The sequence below is a fragment of the Phoxinus phoxinus genome, assembly GCF_949152265.1.
Source record: "Phoxinus phoxinus genome assembly, chromosome: 12".
Taxonomy (NCBI): domain Eukaryota; kingdom Metazoa; phylum Chordata; class Actinopteri; order Cypriniformes; family Leuciscidae; genus Phoxinus; species Phoxinus phoxinus.
This window is the reverse complement of record NC_136887.1, coordinates 10,368,493-10,382,122: the sequence shown is the minus strand read 5'-3', so window position 1 is coordinate 10,382,122 and position 13,630 is coordinate 10,368,493. Positions and strand designations below refer to the sequence as shown.

The window sequence follows — 13,630 nt, the reverse complement described above, 5'->3', positions numbered from 1 at the left end:
TTATTTATAGTTATGTAAAATCCTTTTTTCATATTTAAAAGACATTTTTCTTTTAGTTGTACAGTATATACTCATTGTCTTACATTAATGTTTAGGTTGTAAAACGAATGATGGAGATTCCAGACCATCTTATATGTATGGTTGACCATCCAGGTTTCGAACCAAACTGCCTAAATCCGTATACTTTACAAAACATCAATAATATTTACAGAGCCGACTATGGACCAGTAAGGCGCAGAAATGAAGAGGAGTAAGTATTTATTAAATTTAATGAAATTGTTGTGTGAAATAATATAAATAAAAGACAATAGATTCAAAATTATATATACACAAGCCATGATAATCATAAACATTTTTTTACTAAATTTGTTGTGTATTAAAGACAAAAACTACCAAAATAGTACAAAACCTAACATATTTACACATCACATATACATGTTTCCTTTATACCACTGGTTTTATTTACAATATTGTGGTTTTCTATTCCTGCCATAGGCGTTTCCGGTATCTGGCATATCGTAGCTTTGTCAGCTGGTGCTGGGGCTACCTAGGACGTAGTGTGAGGGTTGTCATCCCGTCATGTGTTGTGCGCCGGATACGCCAGCAGTTTCCTGATCCAGCTGGACAGTATGTTGGGTTCCGGCCACCCCTCGACTGAATCGTGACACACGGTGGGCAATCACCTCTTCTTTGGAGGGTTTTTCAAACTGTGATGACAGAGGAGGTGGAATGGGGATTGTGTGCAGCTCGTCAGCATATGGCTTGATCCACAAAGACTTTGGGCCCTATCTTGCACCCAGCGCAATTGACTTTGAACACAGACGCATGTATCATTCCTATTTTGCACCCGCGCACAGCGGACTTTTCCCTCCACAGACGCACGTCGGTAAATTAGGAAATGAACTTGCGCTCGCGGGGGCGGTTCAGCGCAAAGAGAAGGCGTGTTCCGGCGCAAAACTTCCATGGTGCTATTTTCCAGTTTTAGAAAGCAATTGCGCCACTGACCAGGAGAAAAACAGTCTAAAGACAGTGGCGCGTTGCGCGTTAGTAATATGGTATTTTAAGGGCGCGTGCTTGGCCATAATGTTAACGCGCATCCACTTTGATTCTCTAATATAAACAGATGCAGCAGTTTTCATTTTTGCAAATCATACATTATTACAAGGAAAAATATTAACACACGAGGGAAATCATTGTTGTGTCCGTGAAGATGAGAAAAAGATCTATCTAGATAAAAAAAAAAAATCTAGATTAGGCTACACATTTACTACCCAAATTATACGCCTGTTTAACCGAAGCTAATTTGTGTGGTTTCTCCCATCATCGCCAATGTCACTTCTCTGTGTTTTACAGCCCTGACGAGAACGTCGGCCTCCTCGGCTGTGAACCGCTCCTGGCGTGCGCCGGCAAATTCGCCGTTATAATAGTAATCCGCCGTGGAACAAGCGCGTCTGCTCTTAAAGGGAATGTGAGAGGACGCTCTGATTGGTTTATTTCACGTTACGCCCAAACCACACCTATGATAATGAAGCGACTTCAGACCAACCCCTTTTAGATTTGCGTCGGGCGCAAGAGTCATTTATCCCGCGGGGAAAATAGCAACAGCGCCGGGATCCGCCCACAAAGTTACTTGCGCTTTGCACTTTGACACTTGCGTTTCAGGTCGTTAAAATAGGGCCCCTTATGTAGCAGAAGGCTCATAAGGTCATCGACATAGTCTGTTATAAGAGAACACAGATACACTCTATGGTTTTACAGAATTACTGATAAATAATCTTCCTTTTGTTGTATAATTTAAAATACTGTAATATTTAGAAATATTTTTATGTTTATATTTATTATAGGTTTTTTTATATTATTGTAAATAAAATATATTTTACAACTTACTGTATGTTGGGTCTATTTTCACTGGCTTTGCTGTGCATTCCCCCTTTTTGGACTTTGGAAAAATGAATTTATACACAGCCTGTCATTCAGTTGTTGTTGCTTGCTCACGGTTAGCATTTTCATTAAAGTGCATTGCTGCAAGATACAGCCTGTAATCATTGCACAATACATAAAATATGCAAAGATTAGTAGACTGTATTGTTGGAAATATATAAAAAATTCTGAATAAGAGAAAAATGTTCAATCAATGATTATAATGGTTAGTTTCTTGCAAGAAAGGCTCACAGTCACACAGCCAGTCAAGAAAATGTGAGAGTGTGCACCAAGACGGTGAGGCTCTCTACCTCTTTATATCTCTGCTACGCATAACATAGATAACATGGGGCCACAGACAATGCTTCTAGCCAACTGAATTTTTTTATGCCTTATTAGGAAAATACATTATTTATTATAGGGATTGATCATTAATATAAATAAAATAATGAATAAAACAATTTTTACATCACAATTCTTAGAAACTATGTATATAAATAGTTTTATTAGATAAGACATTACTGATTATGTCAAAGATTATTACCTGCACAACATTCCTATGAAAGGGAAGACGACGTTCTTTGGGGCAAAACGCAAAATCAGACTGTGGAATGCCTCCAGTGACGACGTCTGAAAGTGGTGGCTGAGCTTTTCTATGTCCTTGAGAACTCGCTTGTTGTATAATGGCTTTTCCACTTTGTGGAGTGCTATTGATCCTGTATCCAGATTAAAAAATATTAATAAAATACACAAATTTTAACAGATTTAACAGTCATTTTATTTAGTGTCTCTATATAGTCATACCTGGTTGGAACCATTTTGTTGGATCCCTTGAAACTTTGTCTGGGTGCTCACACTTGGGAAAAAGGGGATTATCATGAACATGTACATTTTGTATGTGGTTGTGCAGTGAATTCCACTTCGCCACCTTTTCTGGCCCAGAACAAGATTTCGCACTCCAGTAAACATGGTTCTTGATGCTGTGCAACCATTTTTTCAGCAGCTCGCAGTCCTTATTTTTTGAAAGTTTGTCAAGCTTCTTAGACAAACCTGTACAATGTAAAAGCTTGGTTGTACAATCATTATTTCAAGATAATCAAATTACACCAAAAATAAAAATGAACAAGTTAGGTTGAACAGTTAAACATAATTAATTTAACAAGAATCAAATTTGTATTTGATTAAATACACAAAGATAAATAATTACCTTTCTCAAAGTGCCACACATCATAGAACTGAGTGATATTGCGGTCCCTCAGGTACTTCTGAATCTGCGGATGGCGATCGGTGACTATGTAGTCAACAGCTAAACCATTACACTGCAGCTTGTCGAGACAACGCTTTAATCCCTCCTTTTCCATATGATACCAACCTCGTTGCTCTGTTGTTGGGTACACAACAATTCAAATACAGGAATATAAACAATAACAGATTAAAGAAAGTGTCAAAATTATTTTATATACTTAAGAATTATTAACCTGAACTAGTTGAAGATCCAGAATTTTGTTGGTTTCCATGTGCATAATGGTGTAGCTGCCAAATTTGGCTGAGTGTCCTATTGTAAACATCATAATTATATATTTATATAATGTTACTGAGAACATCAATATCATAATATTTTATGAAAAATCAAAGACTATAAAATAAACAGCATGAATTTTTTTATAGTCTAAACGTGCCTGGTGTGTCAGCACGCATATCTCCAGCCACAGCAACATTTCCTCCCTCTTGCAGCTGCCTAATAAGATTCAGTTGATCTCGGTTCCACTTGTGTATTATGGTAGGCTCAATGAAATTCCTGGCATGAATCCTAAAAGTTACATAATGCATCATCTGGAGCTTCATGGCCTTGAAAATCTAAGAAAATAGAAAATAAATAACATTTATACAGTACTTATACTGAAACAACACAGTACTTTTATTTTATTTTAATGTAATTGTAATACCTTCTCTAGTTGTTTAAAAGATCCACCAGTAAAATATGTTGCTGCAGACAATAGCAGGTTTCCAAGTGGGGTACTCCCTACAATGGGCTGGCTCTGCCACTGTCTGTGGTAGTTACACTTTTCACAAAGCTGGGTGAATGCAACAAATGTCCCCCTTCGTCTGCTCTGGACGTCACACTTTGTCTTACAAATTGGACATGACACAAACAGCTCTCGAAGACAGCTTTCAAAAACAATGTATTTGTTATCGCTGTTGTCGGGCTGTGGATCTATCCTAATGCAATATAAAATGAATAAATATTAGTAAGTTGCTTTCATTTTATATACATTTTGAAAACACAAATGTATTAGTTAAAATGTATGTAAATATGTATTTATATCTTACGTCAATTCAGATTCTTGAGTGACAACAGAATCTGGGTTATATGTGGAGTCATGGGGTTCGACATGTAATTCTGATTCTTCCTCCTCATCTAACACCAGACGAGGTCTCTTGCTGGGCCTAAAGATTGAGCCCCTTAATGGTGTTGATGACAGTGGTGCATCAGGAAACATGTCAGTTGTTCAAAGTCCAAAAACAAATAAAAAATGTATGTAAATAATCTAAAACATCTGCCATGCTATTACCTTTTTTTTTTTTTTAAGTGTTACGCATAAGCCACTTTCTAATGCACATAATTAGCCTGTATTACAATTAGAATTAAAATTATGTACTAGTACTACATATGATAAAGTAACACATATACATTTAATGTCTGTATTTCATACCTTTGCTCCGGAAGTGGAAATTGCTGAATGTACCCATTGAAAGTTGTGTGCCCACTGATCTCATCTTGGGCTTTATCTCTGTGGCTACAGTTTCAGTCTCTATAGGGTCTGACTGACATCCAACTTCATGGAGTGTAGATGTAGTGGGGATCTCTTGGGAACTCGAACCCTGCTGAGATGTTGTCTGTAAGAAATAATGACATTATGTCATCAATGATCAAATAAGAGTAAAACATACATTTGAACTGTAAAAGAGTTTTAAAAAATCATTACTGTGTAATAATCATTACAACACAAAAAATTAACTTCATAAACAAGAATTCAATATAGGCTAACCGTTCTAACAAATAGCCTACAGTCCTCAAATTTATTACTTTGAGTAAAGACTGCGTATATACTCAATAGTGATCAATACTGAATGGCACCGTTACTTCTGTATGTTTTGAAAGATTGTAAGTTAGCCAAATATCTGTCGTAAAAACTATTAACCTCCAAACGAACACTAAACATTGGCTTTAGTACAGTAACGTTAGCCAAATCAAACACAGAACCTTGTTTAGCATAACTGTAGATAAAGCATGTAGATAAAAAAAACACATAAAAGCTATAATCAAAGAATAATTTACAATAATTAAAAGTTCGTTGTTGAGATTAAAAAAAGTTTATAACGTTAGGTGTTTGTCGGATAACGTTAAATATGAAGAGCATATAACAAACTGCGTCATTTGTTTACTTCCTTGCTACAACGTACAATTAACAATACGAACTAGCTATTACAGGAAAACACAACGACGAAAAATAAATCGTACTTACAGGTTGTGGTCCGTAAACAGCTTCTGTTTTTAACGTTGGAACTGCTCCATCTTTCAGAACAAGCCGTTTTGCAAATCCTGCATTGAACTCGCGAAGATTGTGGAAGTCCGTAAAATGTGCAGCACAGAGAGCGAGATTTGGATAATAATTAAGAGGGACCGAATTAAAAATAAATTTCAACCATTGCTCTCTAACTCCCTCGTCCCTAGGAAGGTTGAACAAAGTGGACGTGCAATCCGGATGAAAATAACAACGTCTCCTCGGCATTGCGGCAACAAAACTCCAGCCTACTACACAACAACTCTCCGTCTCGCCCCCCTTATTTAATATTCTCGGAGGAGGGGTTTATGTAAATATTGGGCATAGTGACGTCCGCAAGCCCACAGGAATGTGGTGTAGTCTCTAGCGGCCGTTTTCTGTAGTTCTTAGAAATGGATTTATTTAAAAGCAAATATCTCCCTTTGCTTTGAACTTTGATCGTTGTAACTTTGCAGATGCTGTTTATGCTCAAACAGCAACGTTACACTCTAACTAAAGTTAAAAAAGTGACATTGTGTTTTACCACCCCTTTAAAACGTTGTTAGAAGGTGTAGCAACATTGACAATGATAGCTGCTTTTCAAATTAATGAATCGTGATTCTCTAATACACTTCATTCGTTGTCTGAACAGACAAGAGAGCTGTCTCTTTCTCCCATTCACACACACAAAGAGACACGTAATAGAACACCAACATTCCTCACAGCAAGTTACGCACACACGTAATATGACACCCAACGTCTCCAGAGAGGAGCACACACACACACAAGAGACTTTTCTTCAAACGAATCATATTTAAGACATTACCAAATGCATTCTGTGTTGCCATTTATATGTCATGTATGTCAGGTTTGGGATTTAATGTAAGTTTTAATGTGTACTAGTCAAACTCTAAATGCTTCTAATCTGTATATTTTATGTAACTTTCTTATCATATAATCTGAACATGAGGTGTTTCATACCATTTTGAATCTGGAGACCTAACGGAGTTGAATCTCGATAATAGACTGCAATGGTATGATTATTTCGATATGAATTCTTTCCAGTCATAGGAATTACTTAAGCCCTATCATAAATTATAAAGCAGGGGGTCTCTTCTCGACAAGACAAAGAGAGTTTCCCGCTTTCGAAACACTGAAGGCTATTGGCTACTCGCGCCAATCGAAGGTGGAGCCATACATTCTTTAAAAGCCAAATGCTCCTCCAACTTCTTTCTCTCTCGTTCCCTGCTCTTCCTGTCGTCAGCATGTGAAATCTTTGGTCAGGGACTCCCTCCAGGAGTTCCCTCCCTTTTATTTTCTTTATCTCAGTCTTTTGTTTAATTTTCAAATTCCACTTTGTTCGCTTCCACCTACGAGTCAAACGAACGAAGCCTGAATTCCTTCAGTAACATATCACTTCCAAAAGAGGCCTTCTTCAAAGCTCCCGCGGAAAACGTGCTCTGGCAACGAGCACGCGCCCTGCTCCGAGGCTTCACGAGAGAACGCGCCTCAACCCGAGCGCGCGCACTCTGCTCCGAGGAGGCCACACGCAGGCTGTTCTCAGACACATTACGCACACACGACCTTTTGCAAGTATCCACTCTAACGAGTTTTAATGTTTTAAGGTTCGATGCATTTTGATGGCTCTCAAGGTTTCTGTGATGTTGTTGTTCTATGGTCACTCGTGACCATTCTCTCTCTCTCTCTCTACAACCTCAGCGCGTGCTTCGGCGCGCGCGCCCCCATTCTCTCATTCTCTCACTCTCTCTCTCTCTCTCTCCCTCTCTCATCTGACTTTTATCCGTTTCATCTTGTATTGTTTACTGTAAGCTATGTACATAGATATAATCGGTGTATATTGAGTAGTACTATATTCTATATTCTGTAGTTGTGCATTTATTAAAACCATATATTATAAATGACTGGTGACTGTTTAACGATCATAAAAATACAAACGTCAATGAGGTAGATCCAAGAGCTACCGCGCTCAATATTTACTACATTAAGTAGTTTTAATTTTATAAACACCGGAAAATTAATGTTCCCGGCCGGAAGTTAATGTTTCTTGGAGTTTATGAGGAGGGATAGCTTTACTGAGAGGTTGATGGGTGATCTTTGATGGTTTTTGGCAGGACAAACACCTATTTGATCATTACATGAATTTCCCTTAAAGGTTATCTCATAATCGAAATTAAATAAGATTATTGATATATGAATGAGGAATTATAAGACGTTGTGATCGATTATTCATATATTCATATAATCTATACATTTTCAATTTCGATAATTTAATGTAACTGTAATATGCAAAATATTAATCATATTCATGATTAGTTATTAAAATTCCCTATGGATCATTTGAGTTAATTCATACGGACCCAGAGTCCGAGGCATATACGCTACAAAGGTCGGGTACGTTGTGCCAACTGAGATGGCGTTTTTATTAATGAAAATTAAGCTTTTTGAAAACGGTCTCCAAAGTGGATAAAATTGAATACACAGTGTTTGCGTTATAGTGTGGACTGTGAAAACTGAGGTATTTGAAAACGATGAAGCATGTTTATGACGCATATTGTACCAATAGATATTCATGTTTATTGTGCCTGTTATGTGCCATTCCCTTATTTTGCCCGGAACTTAGAGTACTGTCAAGGAACATAGACGAGTCAGCTATGTATATATAGGCCTCAGAACTTTGTTAATGAAACATTTATTTGAGTTATACTGTTGCTCTTATATCGGCTCGAACCAGGCCCGTCTCCCCTGACCCCGGCATCAACAAGGCATTTTCACCCACAGTGCCTCTCATTGGATATTTTCTCTTTTTTGGACCATTCTCTGTAAACCCTAGAGATGGTTGTGTGTGAAAATCCCCAGTAGATCAGCAGTTTCTGAATAACTCAGACCAGCTTGTCTGGCACCAAAAACCATGCCATGTTCAAAGTCACTAAGATCCCCTTTCTTCCCCATTCTCATACTCAGTTTGAACTTCAGCAGATCGTCTTGACCATGTCTACATGCCTACATGTATTGAGATGATGCCATGTGATTGGCTGATGAAGTATTTGCATTAAAGGTGCTCTAAGCAGTCTAATTATTGGACAAAAAACTTCCACACGTAATAATCTAGAATAACTGTCTAACACTTGATGGCTGCTCTGTTAAGTCTTCGTCGTCGGTTAGGAACCTGGGTGTGCTCTTTGATACCAATCTTTCATTTGAAAGTCATGTGTCTAGTATCTGTAAAACCACTTTCTTCCATCTTAAAAATATATCTTAAATTACGTCATATGCTCTCAATGAATAATGCAGAACAATTAGTTCATGCGTTTATGACCTCAAGGCTAGATTATTGTAATGCTCTACTGGGTGGTTGCCCTTCACGCTTAATAAACAAACTACAGCTGGTCCAAAACGCAGCAGCTCGAGTTCTTACCAGAACCAGGAAGTATGACCATATTAGCCCCGTTCTGTCAACACTGCATTGGCTGCCTATTAAACCTCGTATAAATTTTAAAATATTGCTGATCACTTACAAAGCACTAAATGATTTAGCTCCGCAGTACTTGAGCGAGCTCTTAACGCATTATAGTCCTTCACGTCTACTGCGATCTCAAAATTCCGGCCAGTTAATAATACCTAGAATATCAAAATCGACTGCTGGCGGTAGAACCTTTTCCTATTTAGCACCAAAACTTTGGAACAGTCTTCCTACCATTGTCCGGGAAGCAGACACACTCTGTCAGTTCAAATCTAGACTAAAAACACATCTCTTCGGCCTAGCATACACATAACACATTATAGACTTCTATAATTAGGCTGCATAGTTTAGAACAGCCGGGACCGGGAACACTTCCCGTAAATCCTGATGTACTTGGTACATCATAATAAGGATGGCGTTTACACTAATATTAGTCTCTCTGTCTATCCCGAGGTTTACCGCTGTCCACCGGAACCAGGCCGTATCCAGATCTGATGAAGGACCAGCGCCAGGACACGACGACGACGCTGACATGAAGTGTCAACCAGTCTCTCCTCCTCTCCACTCCGACTTCACCAAACCGGAACTGGACAAATACTCTGATTCATTCTGACTTCTGACCTGTAATGCTCCTGAATCATAATCATACACTGCTCGCTCATTGGCCAGAGGAGAACTGGCCCCCGACTGAGCCTGGGTTCTCCCAAGGTTTTTTTCTCCATTCTGTCACCTGATGGAGTTTTGGTTCCTTGCCGCTGTTGCCTTACCTTCTGGCTTGCTTAGTTGGGGACATTTAATATTCAACAATATTATAGATCTGCCTTAAAGGTGGACGATGATGAAATTGTTTTTTGTATTATTTTCATGTTATCACTGTGAAGCTGCTTTGATACAATCTGTATTGTAAAAAGCACTATATAAATAAAGGTGACTTGACTTGACTTGACTTGACTAAGCGATCTCGCGCGTTTTAGGCCAAAACATTTTTTTTTTTACATACCGCAAACATCTCCTCACTATCCGCTAGCTGCCTGTCCCCTGAACACACTGTAAAAAAACGCGGTCTCTGCAGACACCCCAGGCTCCACAAACAGCAGCAAAAACAAACTGAGCAATAAACAGAGCGACCCGCACCACGAAACATAACAAACTGTTCCGGCCAATAACCGACAAGAATGATGTGGGGTGGGGTTTGGGGGGTTATTGCGTGGATGAGGAGGAGGGAGGGTCTAGCTAAACCTCCGTTTTGTTTGATAATAATTCAAACATCAACAAGAGGTTACGCCAACCGAGATCGCTTAGAGCACCTTTAACGAGCAGTTGAAAAGGTGTAACTAATAAAGTGGCTAGTGAGTATATAGCAATTATTCTAACCGACTTACAAAATTGTTATATTTTAATAGCTGACATTGTTCATTTTGTGCCACAACTGCATAACCCATAAAATGGATTTTGCACCATTTCAAATCAAATATGTCATGCCAAAGACTAAATATCAAGCAGGGGTTCTGTGACGTTCAGAAATGAGGATGCAATAATGCAAGTAAAATGGATTTATTGGAAGTTCACAGAAAAGTCAGATTTAAACAAACACACAACACAGTGGCAGCAACAGGGAACAGGAAACAACACCTGGAAACTCCACAACGATCTGACATCACAAGACAGCGTTCACTAAGCATATAAAGATGCGTAGATAGGGATCAGCTGGCGCTGACAAGCTGTTACCAATGTCATAGTTGCGTTCGGCAGGTGACAAACGATGGGACAAAAACGCGCAAGATGCACTGACGTGATGGGCTATAAGGATGGGAGCTGAAACAAAGCAGCCTTTCAGTTTGGTGAATACAGCCTCAGCTGTATCCGACCACCTGAACGTAGTTTTGGGGGAGGTCAAGGCAGTCAGAGGAGCAGCTAGTTGGCTGAAATTGCGAATGAAACGGCGATAGAAATTGGCGAACCCCAGAAACCTCTGTAGGGCCTTACGGGAATCTGGACTTGGCCAATCTACCACAGCCTTAAAATTCTCAGGATCCATACTCATTCCCTAAGACGAGATGATATAACCTAAGAAAGGAACAGACTGTGCATGTAAAACGTTTCCACATGGAGTACGCTTGTGGATATTTGAATATTACATAATAAAGCAATAAAGCGCCGGACGAGAGCCTGGAAGACCGCTGGGGAGTTGGACAGACCGAAAGGCATGACCAAATATTCAAAGTGCCCCCTGGGGGTGTTAAACGCGGTCTTCCATTCATCCCCCTTCCTTATGCGAACCAAATGATAGGCATTACGTAAGTCCAGTTTTGAGAAGACCGATGCTCCCTGCAACCTCTCGAAAGCTGAAGACATCAACGGCGAAGGATAAGTATTTTTTACCGTGATGTTGTTCAACCCCCAGTAATCAATACAAGGTCGCAGAGAACCATCCTTCTTCCCCGCAAAAAAGAACCCCGCCCCCGCTGGAGAAGAGGAAGGACGGATGAACCCTGTTGCTAGAGAATCAGAAATATATTTCTCCATGGCCTCCCTTTCTGGAGCAGAAAGGGAATAAAGCTTGCCCTTAGGCGGAGACTTACCTGGCAGTAAATCTATGCCACAGTCGTAGGGACGATGCGGAAGAAGGGAAGCAGCACGGGACTTACTAAACACTTCCTTCAGGTCGAGGTACTCCGCGGGCACGGTAGACAAATCAACTGCCTCCTCCTGAAACACAGAACCAGATACAAACAGACAAGCAGACACTAGACATGACTCATGACACTGATTACTCCATGTGGAAACGGAGCTCTGACGCCAGTCCACTCTGGGATTGTGTTGGGTTAACCAGGGGTGACCAAGGACAACGGGTGCAAGTGGAGAGTCCATGAGGAGAAATGACAATGTTTCGGTATGGTTGCCTGAAGTGGTGAGTGTGAGGAGTCCGGTGGTGAATGAGATGTTTGGGAGCTCCTGACCCTTAAGTGCATTGACTGCTATCTTGTGGGTGAGGGGTGTGACAGGGATCTAAAATCTGTGAGCGAAATTGAAGTCCATGAAGTTACCTTCAGCTCCGGAATCCAAAAGTGCCTCTCCTTCTCCTCCCTGGAAAGGCAAGCTGATGGGAAGGACGCGACGTTCCATCCTGGATATGCGGGCGTCCACCCGCAGGGCCAGCTCAATAAGTCCGTTGAGACTCGTCGGAAAGTCCAGAGCGTATGTCTCCTTCTGGACACGGTCAGACAGCCCACACAGGAATATGTCACACTGAGCCTCCTTGTTCCATTGGCACTCTGCCGCCAGGGTGCGGAACTCGATGGAATAGTCCGAGACCGAGCGGTCTCCTTGGCACAGGTCAGTGAGTATCCTGGCCGCCTCTCTACCCGCCACCGCCCAGTCAAACACTCCCCGCATCTCCTCGGAGAGTGCCTGGAACAAGGCGCAGCATGGATCCTGGTTCTCCCACACCGCAGTTCTCCATAACGCCGCTCTTCCAGTCAGCAGGGTTAGGACGAACGCCACCTTCGACCGTTTGGTGTTGAAGGTGCTGGGTTGCAAGGAAAAGTGCATGGAACATCTGGTCAGGAAGGCTCTGCAGTAGCTGGGTTCTCCCGAATATGCCTCTGGAACAGGTAGGCGAGGTTCTGACTGGAAGGGCGGCTCCGGTGGTGGGGGTTGATCCGGCGGTGTGGGTGGCACAGCGGGACCTCTCAGGTGTTGGAGTTGCTGGGTGAGCTCGGACACCTGCGCCACTAGCGCCTGCACCGTCTGCCCTGTGTTGGTGAGACTCTCCTCTTGTGCATCCATTCTCGTGATGCTGCGGGCGATGATCTCGTCCAGACTGATCGTGGATTCACCTGCTGCATCCATGGGTGGGAAGATCGTTCTGAGACGATCAGAAATGAGGATGCAATAATGCAAATAAAATTGATTTATTGGAAGTTCACAGAAAAGTCAGATTTAAACAAACACACAACACAGTGGCAGCAGAGTGGCGCAGGGACTGCATGGTGCTGATGGATGTGAGGCTGGAGAAGTGTCCTTGAAGTGCTGGGAGAGTCACGTAATCCAGATGGTGAACGATGAACTCAGTAAACAATCCAGACTGGAACGATGAACATCCAAACAGGAAACACCGACCACGAAGACGCCAGACAGAAACGGGAACCGGAAACAACACCGGAAAACTCCACAATGATCTGACAACACAAGACACTGAGCATATAAAGATGCGTAGACAGGGATTAGCTGGCGCTGATAATCAGTGAGCGCTGGTGCACGGCTGGCGCTGATGAACAGCAGTAACGGCAGGACACGCCCACACACACACACATACACATACGAGACAAGGAAGAGACAGTGAATTCATGAACCGTGACAGGTTCAAGTTCACTGCGAAATGCCACCAAGCTGGAAAATGAATCTGTCTTTAGGAAGGACTCTGTAAATCATGCAGGGGCGATTCCAGGATATTTTAAATGGGGGGGCACAGGGGGGACCAAGAACCAGTCAGGGGGGGCCAATCAGAAAATTCAACTAAAAATAAATACTGGTTTAGAAAATATTAAGCACGATCACCAAAATATAGATGGTATTACATTTTTCTTTTTTGCATGGATCAGGGGTTGTCAAACCTTTTGGAGCCAGGGACCCCTCCCTTCATATTTATAACAGTGACTGAGCCCAAAGTTAATGAGGGAGC

The 13,630-nt window shown here is 41.2% G+C and overlaps 1 protein-coding gene across 1 annotated transcript; it reads right to left on the bottom strand.

The window, feature by feature from the left end:
• Nucleotides 1-241: 241 nt before the first annotated feature.
• Nucleotides 242-5,746, bottom strand: LOC307008245 (uncharacterized protein). Its single transcript, XM_079630931.1, has 12 exons — nt 5,448-5,746; nt 4,635-4,818; nt 4,252-4,383; nt 3,867-4,140; nt 3,600-3,777; nt 3,399-3,475; nt 3,128-3,301; nt 2,725-2,970; nt 2,465-2,636; nt 1,888-2,036; nt 1,679-1,718; nt 242-776 (listed from the first exon to the last, which is right to left on the bottom strand). Exons 7-10 carry the CDS (start codon nt 3,279-3,281, stop codon nt 1,970-1,972), a joined length of 639 nt encoding a protein of 212 aa, XP_079487057.1. The 5' UTR covers nt 3,282-3,301; nt 3,399-3,475; nt 3,600-3,777; nt 3,867-4,140; nt 4,252-4,383; nt 4,635-4,818; nt 5,448-5,746; the 3' UTR covers nt 242-776; nt 1,679-1,718; nt 1,888-1,969.
• Nucleotides 5,747-13,630: the final 7,884 nt, after the last annotated feature.

Excerpts from the sequence above, each read along its gene's own strand:
- LOC307008245 (XM_079630931.1), bottom strand. The coding sequence starts at position 3,281 with ATGGAAAAGGAGGGATTAAAGCGTTGTCTCGACAAGCTGCAGTGTAAT. Across the intron at positions 2,637-2,724 it reads AACAAAATGGTTCCAACCAG|GATCAATAGCACTCCACAAA; the intron begins GTATGACTATAT and ends ATCTGGATACAG. Across the intron at positions 2,037-2,464 it reads TTCATAGGAATGTTGTGCAG|GCTGTATCTTGCAGCAATGC; the intron begins GTAATAATCTTT and ends CAATGATTACAG.